We start from the raw sequence: 11,165 nt of genomic DNA, 5'->3' as shown, positions 1-11,165 counted from the left end.
CATGCCAAAAGTCCCTCATCCCCTTTACTTGGATTTGATATTTTACTTGTATCACATTTCCCTTCACAAATTATACCGAATGATTAATGTCAATGAGTCAAATATTCCAATGGTTTGTATAGCTTTCTGTTGTTGTGAGATGTCTAGTATTTTTATTAGATTTGGATTTCAAGAGACAAGGAAGTATCAAAAGGTATCTTTCTTGATGCATAGTGGGCTCGAAGGACCAAGAGAGAAAGGTCCCAGGTCAAGTTACTCCATTGGGCCGATGTGGGGGTTCGGGGACAACACTCCCGAGACGATTTTTTTTGGGTATATATATTATATTTTCAAGTAGGGTTTCTTAAGTGTTTTTTGCTCTGTGAGGTTCCTTGTGACTTTGGACCGAGAGTCTGTAATCTTTATCGTTGATAGTGGATTTTTCTCCCTCTCCTCCATGGACGTAGATAATTTTTTGAACCACGTAATTCTTGTGTCTTCGTTTTATTATTTTTCTTTAATCTTGTTACACTTCTGTACAACACTTTCAAATTATTACATATATTGACAAGGATCAAATCATACGCCCAATTGATTCAGACCCAGTCTTATTTAATCAATCAGTGATTTTGGATTTTGTTTTCTTAAAAAAAAAGAAAAAAAGATTGATGACATTCATGTACCAAAACATTGATGAAGCTTGAGATGAGAGAAGAGAGAGAGTATTTCTAGAACATGTATTTGTAGTAAATGAACATTTCGTTTAAAAAAAAAAAAAATTCAAAGAAATAAACATATACAAAATGTTCCCTTCGAACCTCATCATTCAAACACCTATAATCCATCTTTAATCTATATATAATGATAAGAAGCATACTTGTCAATCCAAAACAACAGCTTCTTAGTTTCTTATAAGCAAATTCGAATCCGAATTGCCGCCTATTTCTTTCAACAGCTTCATATATCTTTAGATACAACAATCACTTTGATAAGAAGTGATACGGGTGTTAGGAAGTGTTTATGATGTCGTTCGACAAATGAATTTTGATCCACATTTGTCTCTATCGCTGTTGGAAGTTCAACACCTTTATGCAATAAGCATACATGAATGCGAAGAAGACTGCGAAACCAACTAAAACCCCAGCGACAGGCCCCATGAAATTACTTTCATACCCAAAGTGATTTTCAATGTAAAATTTAATAGTCTGGTCTTCTGATCCGGGTACCTTGATCATGTCGTTAACGTCTCCATATTGTGACACTATTAACCCATACACTGTCCATGCCACCGGGCAAATCCAATAATACCAGACCCACCACTTTGGCATTCTCTGCAAATATTGCAAGATTTTAAAACCAATTAGCCCACCAAACACAACTAGTTTGCATTCTTAAAACTTATTGGTTAGTTTCATGGAGATGAAGTACTTACTGGTCTGGGGATGAAGAAGCCCGAGAAGAGGTTGAAGAGTGAGTAGAAAGCAGCGGCAAAGATAGCTGCAACTTGGTGATTCGGTGTTATGGAGACGGTCATCATTCCATAGTATGTGAAGTAGAGGAAGGAAAAGAAGGTGACGAAGAAGAACCAAAAGAACTTCACTACTGTCCATTGGAAGCTCACCATGGCATACACGATAAGTGTGTAATATGTAGTTTGGACAAATACATATGGTATTTCAGTTACCACCTACATTGCACCAAAAAATGTTTAATAACTAAAGCTTTACAAACCAAATTTAATTACTAATAAACATTAGCTTTCATTATCTATATATATTACTTGGTAAAACCCATTCTTCTCACCTGTGCAATGGCATATGGCAAGGCTGAATACATCCCAGCAGCTCTTTCTCGATAAAACACTGTTCTTTCAACTGAAACAATCGGTTGCACGGTCGAGCAGTTGTTGATACCAACAAACAGGACAGAAGCATACATGGCTCCAATTATGATCGACAAATCGCTTGCGGATTCTCTGAATCATAGACAACAACATGCTTTTAGATCAAATTATATCAAAACTGAATATTGAAATTTTATCACTTGAGTAGGAGAATTGAAACTGACCTCTTAGTGCCAACCTTCCAAAAAATTGTCCCGAGCATGAGCGCGGCAGCTAAGGTGAAGAAATATCTAACGAGGTTGTAATCGGGGCTTCTCCAATAAGTCCACCATTGTTTCCAAAGGCAAGATTTAAATTGCCCCCATAATGATTGAGAGTATTGTGTATCGAAATAGAGATCTTTCGCTCCTGTGGCCGGTGTGCTCAGCTCCTTAACAAGTGCCTTGTTTCGCCTGATTTTGATCAAAACAAACCATATGTCAACTCAAGCCAATCAAACTCACTCACGGAAATAACTATTATTAACTATTTTGACTTACTGAAGCAAATGTGATGATTTGTAGGCCTCTGCAAAATCAATTCCAAGTCGAACTTCTGAAGAAATTGAACTAGCTTCCAGCATCCACGTTGCTGGGTTGTATTTTTCTTTGATTTTCGTGACACCAGGGATTCCCTAAAAAATTGTTTCTCCTTTTCTTAGTAAGCCACAAGCCCTACTTCTATAAATCCTTATTAACCAAAATGAAAAAAAAAAAATTGTACCTCAAAGTATTCAATGATCTTGTGAGAATTACGACCCAAGGGTCCCGAGTAGATAACTTGTCCTCCTCTTTTCATCAGTAGAAGCTGGTTATCAAAATCATATTAATATATAACTTCCGCCATTAGAATTATATATATAATTAGAGAGAGAGATAGAGGGACTAATTACCTCATCAAAAGCTTCGAATATATCTATGCTAGGTTGATGAATTGTGCAGACAACTGTTCTTCCTGTATCGACAGTGTTCCTCACAGTCCTCATGACAATGGCAGCTGCCCTTGCATCAAGACCTGATGTCGGTTCATCCATGAAAATGATTGAAGGATTAGCGACAAGCTCCACGGCTATCGTCAACCTCTTTCTTTGTTCAGTTGATAGCCCCGTAATCCCCGGAAGACCAACTATAGCATCTTTGAGGTTATCAAGCTCTACTAGGTCCATCACTTCATCAACAAAAATCTGTAGAACAGATCAATACAATATGTTATATATAACACTCACAAACCAGTTTCAAAGCATGTAGAACGGTAGAAGTGAGTAATATAAAGGATCATCATAATTATACCATCTTTTCTTCTTTGCCGACTTCCTTAGGAAGACGGAGGAAGGCCGAGTAGATCAAAGATTCTCTAATAGTGACTTGTGGTGAGTGGATATCAGTCTGTTCACAGTAGCCTGAAATTCTCGCAAAGGTCTCTTGGATTTTTGGGAACCCGGATATTCTAATATCTCCTTCGATGTATCCTCCCGTCTTTCTTCCTGCAAGAACATCCATAAGAGTCGTTTTTCCGGCTCCACTGACTCCCATCAATGCAGTTAGAACTCCAGGCCTGAAGGATCCAGTCACTTCCCTTAACAACTGGAGTCTGTCCTCTGGCACCCCTTGAGCCTTCATTTCCTGTTAAATTTCCAATAAATTTTCTTTAGTCCTAAATTATTATAAATTTTCAATAAGTGTTTCACTTTAAATGAGTAAGATGTGGGTAAGAGAACTTACGGGAGGCATGTCGACATAGTAATTTACGTCGTTAAAGGACATGGCTAGAGGCGAAAACGGAAGGACCATTCCTCGCCTTGGAGCAACACCGTTTGCTACCTCTAGAACCGAATCAGCTCGGCTAAGTCCATTCGAATTAGCTCGACTACTAATTCTTCGGATTTCCATCTCTCCTAGAAGATTTCAATTCGAATCATTGTATTAGAAAATCTATATTTTTTTCATCATTCGGACAAGATTGAAAATGGGTATATTGTCAAAATTCTTACTAGTATTGTTTCCATCAGCAGCTGATAAAGATTGAGGGATAGTATCTCTCTTCGACCCAAATGTTTTGAGCCTTGGTTCTTCCTTTGTTTCTTCCTGGTCGGCATCTATCTCATTCGCTGTTTCTTCGGACATAATTGCTTGTCGATTTCCAAGAGCTATTATAAAAGTTGGAAATAAGATAAAATTTTAATGATTTATGCTCCAAATCAAACAAATAAGTGTAGTTTCCATCTAGATCAAGAAATAAAATCGATACACTTACGATTTAGGAACATGAGTGAGAGGGTGAAGAAGACATTGAAGAGTACGGTGAAACCCAAAAGGGCCGCACAACCAATCCAAAACCAGTAACTCTTTGGGTAGACATCAAAGTTCTTTAGAACTGCAACACCCAACTTCGTAACATTATCTGATGCCTGAAAATTCAATGGAAATCTTTGTTAGAAACTCACTTATTATATCAAGAAAATGGGCTCCTTTAATTCTAAGCATCACAAAAACAGGGCCACTCTGTTTCTTGTAATGAAGATAGCAAGAATGTTCATCATTAATAAAAAGAATAATAATAATAAATGCAACGTACCAGTCGGTTCATCCATCTTGGATCGAACATCTCATTAACGGCCATGGCATTGAAACCATATGACAGAGGCGAAACCCAATAACCCCATATCCACCATTTTGGAATTTCACCTCGAGGAAGGAGGAAACCACCAAGCATGAACAACATAAGGACAGTGAGAGATCCACCAGTGTTGGCAACGATCATAGATCTACACACACCAGCGCTGACCCTAAATATCCCAGCAGCCATTTGTTGGATCAAGAATATCAACAAGAATTGCTTGAAAAACCTGCAAAGAGGAAAACACAACAGAATATTAGTCCTTTTTTTCTTTTTCCAATCCACACCCCAAAAACCCGAAACTCAACTTTCTCAGAAGTCTCATATATCCATGAACACCTCCTCTCCAAGAAGAATTCACACAATTAATAAGTAAAGAAACACACTTCCTAAACTTAAGATGTATAGTATTTCTACATTGACCCCTAGTTGTCTACCCACAAAGTCTATAAATAAGAAGCAAGAACAATGGTAGAGACATGAGAAATGTGCTACAAAGATTCATATTTTCTTGAATTTCAACCAACTCGTTCGAATTGCACAAAAATTAAGCTCAAAATGCATTGTAATTAACTAAAATTACCTGCTAGCTTGTGGAGCGAATCCGATGGTGTAATAAGTCATGACCATCCAAACTAGTGATTCAACAACTGAAATCGGAATCCGAAGTAGGAAATTTGGTAGAGTATAAGTCCAAGTCGGATAGAACAATAGGTCTCTTTGCTTATAAAACACGGGAAGCCTTACGATGGTTAGCGAAAGCTCCGCAAAACCATTAAACATGTTGATGATCATGGCAAAGAGAAGTGCACCAATGTAAAGTGCACCATCTTGTTCATTTCTAGTGTGCATTTCCGTCCTCAAGAACATGGTGCACGTGATAATAGCTACGATGATGATTTGAACTGTCTTGAATATGTATACGAACGAGTTTCTTTTGATGAGGAGCCATTCCTTAGCGAAATTCGCCTTAAGGAGCTCCATTGTTGGGACTGAGTTTTTGGTGTAGACTAGAGCTGCTTTGTGGCTTTCGTTCTTGTTGTATGGGATCGATAGCTCGTTCTCGATACGTAGTCCGACATGGAACCTCTTGAATCGGTTTGCGAATTCTGTTACCGACATGTAACGGTACGGTATGTTCTTGTCTGCCCAGTATTGCTCTTGATCCTTCCTTGAAGTCAACTGGAGTGGAAAAATATGAACGTTAATTCTAATTTTAAAATTTTAAAATTTATATTATTTGACTGGCCCGAGTTGAATCTTGACTCAGTAAAATTTCGAGTTTTAAACCATGGGTTTTCTTTTCTTTTATAGCAATCAAACATGTTAATGGGCCAGGTTCAGATCAGGATGAGCCCAAGTAAAGACCACTATTAGAAACAAAAGCCCATGGACTATATCAACAGTGCATGGCTCAAAAGCGGCTTTTGAGGTATGATTTGGTACATTATGAGCTAGCAAAACTAAAATAATACATACCTCTTGTAAGAAATCAGCGGTGCCCTTCCTCTCGGGACATCGAAAACCACAGCTCTCAAAGAATTCGAGGACGTGTTCTCGTGGACCCTGGTATATGATCTGGCCATCAGAGAGGAGGATGATGTCATCGAAAAGATCGAACGTCTCAGGAGCTGGCTGGAGTAGGGACATCAATATAGTGGCTTCAGTCAGATGGACAATTTGTTGTAAACACTTTACTATCTGAAATGTTGTAGAGCTATCTAGGCCCGTTGATATCTCATCCATAAACAGTGTCTTTGTAGGCCCAACAATCATCTCTCCTGCATGAATAAAAATAATTGGATATGATTAGATGGTGACAAGTGGATGACACACAGAACAACAGTGAACTACTGGATCATTTGTTTTGAATTTTTGCATAAGGCCCACGTGAAGATAAAAAGAGCTCATCTTTTCGTGAGGATGATCTCACCAAACACTAAAACTCACCGTCACCCCCAAAAATATCACTTCTACTTAAAAGGGTCTTTAGGTGGGCCCACGATTAGGACTGTGGAGCATTTAGTTATGGAGATGGGCCAAAATAGGCCCAATTTATGTTTCCCGATCAGGCCCATATATAAGAAAATTTCAGGCAAGGCCAAGCTTGGAAAAGGTTATTTATTTTTATTTTTATTTTTATGAATCGTGATAATCTGAAGCCCCCCTCTTACATACGCCCCCACCACAGAACCATAGATCATTTTCCTCGGCATACACAATAAAAGATTTATGATTCTGCATATCCCGAGGCGTATGGGAGCGTATGTTAGAAAATTATTAATCTTTTTTATTTGGCCCCACTCAACTAGTAGATGGGGTCTGCGTTTGGGCTAAGATTTCTTGGCCGACCCGGCCCATAGACTGTCCTATTCATGATAACTAACTCTTGATGGTGGGATTGGTCTCATTTAGGTGAAGTGGGAATAGGTACAATGGTTTGGTGATTGACCATAAATAATTAAATATTAATAAAAGGCGGCCCTGACTTTTGAAGGAATAAAAATGTTTTGTGTGTGAATTGTGATTCAATGAGTGGAGAAAGATTTGTTTATTTTTTTATACAAAAAAAAAAGAAGATACATTTCGATCTCAAATTGGAGTTTGAAAATGTTGAATTTTTCTCCCTTTTCTATTACACTAAAATAATGATCACTTCTCACTCACTCCTTTGTTTATTTTAATTTCTTTTTTAAACAATTAGACAATCAAATCAATAGAAGAGGTCGCAAATGAAAAATAAATCAATTAATTAAGATTAATTTATATTATAAAATTCAATTTTTTAAGACCAAATTACCCTTACAAAATTCAAGAATTGTGAGAAGGAAAACCAATTGTACACTAAACAAAAGAAAATGATTTAACCTGTGGTCACGCGCTTTTTCTGACCACCCGATATTCCTCGTAGCATGGGATTTCCGACGATTGTGTCCTTACACACATCAAGCCCAAGTATCTGCTCCATATTAAAACATAAAAGGCTTTAATCAATTAATGGATTTTAATATTTTAATCAAATTTCTATTAACTAAGTTTATAATTTTTTTACAAAAATTATTTAAGAAAGATAAAGATGTTCACCAGCTTAAGCCGACATAAATAGGGCCCTTTCAACAACTCACTTTCGGTACATATATTGGTGGTAGGTGGAATCATGGAAGTCTTATGGGAGAATTGGTTGGTGTGATTTGGACAAAATTCTACCAACTAGTTGTGAAATTGTCAAAACCTACTATGGTTCCAAACTCGGAAAGATGCTCTAACAAGGATACTTTTTAAAAAAATTAAAAAATAATTTAAATCATTGTGACACATCATCATCATCTTCGTCATCAAAATCTTATCTAAAAAAATTTAACATACGTTAGATGAACAATACAAACTAATTTATTTTGGTTATGAAACAGAACATGACGAAACTCCACTTACAAAGTCTTCGGCCTAACAAACAAAGGTCGCTCAATGAAGGGCCCAAGGGCATCGACTTGGCTCGTATTTTTTTCAATTATTAATAATAAATTTATATGAATTTCTTATAATATGGAAATGATCGAGTTTGGGAGTCTAGAGTTCCACTTTACATGGAATATAGAATCTATTTTATCTAAAATTGTATCTTCTATTAATTCTTATGTCCACATTACCACCCTTTATTTAATTTTACTTTCTATCTTTTAAATCATTTTACATTAAAATTTTCTTTTTAACTAAATGTATGGTAATTTAAAATCAAACTCACCCTTAGAGTATAATCAGTAATAAGATTGCTTTCAACCCCTTCCATTGCAGTTGCCTGAAAATAAAAGTTCCATAAAATAAATGAATAAATAATATGACAATAGAAATATATGTTTATTTTGTTCCAAGAATTGTAGAATTTTTTTTTTTTTTTTTTTTTACTCACCTTCATGAAAAGATCGACTTCTGCCTCAGGGAATATCCCGGCATCCTTTTCTCTCCTTGCAAGCTCGGCCAAAAGATCTGAGAAATAATTTCTTAAATATTTATTATAAAAAATAAAAAATTAATAGTGAAAAATTATGATGAAATTTAAGTTAATTAATTACCGTATCTTGGCCCAACCCCTTGGCACCTCGCTGAGAAATCTAGGGTTTCTTTCACTGTCATTTCTCCTATATGAACATCGTTCTGACTAATGTACGCTGATGTCTTCTGGGGTACAAATTCGTTGAGTTTATGTCCATTATATGTGATTTCTCCTTTAACCTGATCCATATAAATTTTATATAAAACAAAAATCAAGTCATGAATAAAATTGTTATACCATTGGGTCAATTTTGGGTTTTAACTAGAAGTGACGTAGAGGAGTTTGACTCGCTCGAGTCATAATTAGTGACAATCGAGTGGGACTCAAACTCAACCTACATCGGACGAGGGGTCTTAGACATGGAGCATATATAGCTACAAACCTTCAAGCTCGGGTCTAGCTTCCCTGCCAAAGCGAGCAATAAAGATGTCTTCCCGGACGATGGAGGACCTAATAGGAGTGTCATTCTAAAAACAAAATCCTCAAAAAATTAGATAAATTAACATTGTTTTATGTAATTTTAATTTTAACAAGAGAATTACATAGGAGAATCTATGAAGTTACCTTGATGGTTTTATGATCCCAGAGGCATCTTTGAGGATGGTAAGATTTGTTCTTTTAGCCAATCTGAGTCCTATCAAGCCCAAGACTGATTCTCCAATGTTTCTTGCACTGTTGAGAAGGGATGGAAGAGCTCTAGTACCAATATAGCAATCTGCTTCAACTTTTAGATGCTCAAACCTAACTTCTACCGTTGGAAGGGTAATCCCGACCCTAAAATCAAAAAATATTCACGATTACATTAGGTTGATATTCGATTCAAAAATTTCATCGTCTCTTAATATGAGTTATACAAAATAGAATTATGTTTTATGTTAATTACTTGTATTAAAGTTTATGAGTGTTGATATCATGATCCAGTTTAAAACCTGCCTTCACCTATTAATTACCAGTCACTAACTTGCTTACTTATTAAAAAATAAAAATACATATCAAATGAGTTGAGTAGACTCGACTTTCAAATGAGTCAAAAGAATGACTCACAAAATTAGGCATGCAGTGACAATAAAAAGTAAGATGAATTACTATTTCATGAAATGAAAATAAGTTATTTTTAATTCCGGCTCACTGTTCCTTTTATTTATCAAAATGTGAATAATCACGTTTTCATTATGTATAAAAAAAATTAGAACAAAGTGACTATTTTATAGGTTTAAATTGAAATTATCATTTTAAACCTATGAAATAGTCACTTTAAAAACCTCTAAATTTGTTAACGTTTTGGTAATTAAAATGAATAATGAGCCGGAATTGTAAATTTGTCAAAAGTTGATTATTTTTTCGTAATTATATATCTAAAAAGTACCAAGTCCAATAAGTGAGATAACATTTAAAAACAAGGACCACAACAAATCAAGCAAATCCACTAATGCAAGCAATGATAATAAATTAATCTCAACTTAAAGTAGATTAATTGTGCCCATTTGCTCAATTAAAAAAACTAATACAAAGATTTGTTCTTTGGGTGGACTTGAGAAAATCAAAATAGATAAAATGATATTTTATAAAAATAATTTCCAAGTAATATTTTTAACTAGCAAACTCTGAAAAAAAACAACTAAATGAAGAAAAGAGTAGATAACTTACTTGTCAACTCTTTTTCTAAACTTTCTCAAGAACTTCTCAATATCTTCTTCTGCAACCTTAAATATTCTATCGATGAATTCTTGTCGATCATTCGTATCGAGCTTCCTTACATCGACTTCTTTGTGCAAGAATCGATTTTCCTGATTCTCCATTTCCCCAAAAGATTTCATAATACCAGTCCTTAACCGATCATAAGTTGGTAATTTCTCCAAAGCAGCCCATATAAGAGCTTCTTCATCTTCATGGACACTAGCACTTCGCCTCGATGCCATGGACCTCTGCAATGCATCCTCAATGCCCCAATTGCTCTTGCTCATATTCCTGCTTATACTTTTACCCAAATTCCGACTCGTTCGCCTTGCTGAATCCCACACTTTCTCTGATACCTCCATCTTTTTTCTCTAAATAAAACTGAAAAAAATAAAAATAAAACAATTTTAAGAACCCAATCTGAACCGGTTGACTCAGCGTGCTAACTGAGTCGTTATGCAAAAAAAATGATGAATTTGAATCAAGTTTTGGCCTAGTGAAAATTGATATTGATTCACATTTTTGGCAAATTTGATTGTTAGGTGCCATATCTATTATATGGCACCAAAACTAATCCAAACCACATACATATGTGTATGGTGGATTTGAATCGAGTTTTGGCCTAATTCACCTTGGCAAACTTGCATATATGGTGCCCTCATGAGCCCATTCTGACTCATTCTAGTCGACTTTGAATCGACCCGAGTTTTAAAACTATGCACCAATTACATGTTCATAGAACTCTTAGAGATAAAACACAATTATGAAAAATAGATAGGTGAACATAAGAGACATACTTCTCTTTGTGTAGAACTAGAGAGAGAGAGAGAGAGAGAGATTGGGTTGTTGGAGACTCAAATAACAAAGCTCAATTCTTCAGAAAATCTCTTAAAAAGGCTCTCTTTTTTTTTTTTTTCTTTCTCAAATTCCTGGAAGTAGAGAGAGAGAGAGAGAGAGAGA

At 35.8% G+C, this 11,165-nt stretch overlaps 1 protein-coding gene across 1 annotated transcript; it reads right to left on the bottom strand.

Moving 5' to 3' along the window:
- Window positions 1-688: 688 nt before the first annotated feature.
- LOC147397183 (ABC transporter G family member 35-like) lies at window positions 689-11,165 on the bottom strand. The gene is made up of 22 exons (XM_086452687.1): window positions 11,003-11,165; window positions 10,176-10,586; window positions 9,093-9,302; window positions 8,911-8,995; window positions 8,548-8,707; window positions 8,385-8,461; window positions 8,220-8,273; window positions 7,346-7,436; window positions 5,957-6,258; window positions 5,061-5,659; window positions 4,436-4,706; window positions 4,115-4,268; window positions 3,852-4,007; window positions 3,583-3,755; window positions 3,151-3,483; window positions 2,754-3,044; window positions 2,585-2,668; window positions 2,362-2,495; window positions 2,047-2,274; window positions 1,783-1,954; window positions 1,412-1,666; window positions 689-1,310 (listed from the first exon to the last, which is right to left on the bottom strand). Exons 2-22 carry the CDS (start codon window positions 10,565-10,567, stop codon window positions 1,041-1,043), a joined length of 4,491 nt encoding a protein of 1,496 aa, XP_086308813.1. The 5' UTR covers window positions 10,568-10,586; window positions 11,003-11,165; the 3' UTR covers window positions 689-1,040.

The sequence above is a fragment of the Akebia trifoliata genome, chromosome 8, assembly GCF_017979445.1.
Source record: "Akebia trifoliata isolate Shusen 1 chromosome 8, ASM1797944v1, whole genome shotgun sequence".
NCBI lineage: Eukaryota > Viridiplantae > Streptophyta > Magnoliopsida > Ranunculales > Lardizabalaceae > Akebia > Akebia trifoliata.
The sequence above is the reverse complement of the archived record's forward strand: the minus strand, read 5'-3'. Positions and strand labels throughout refer to the sequence as shown.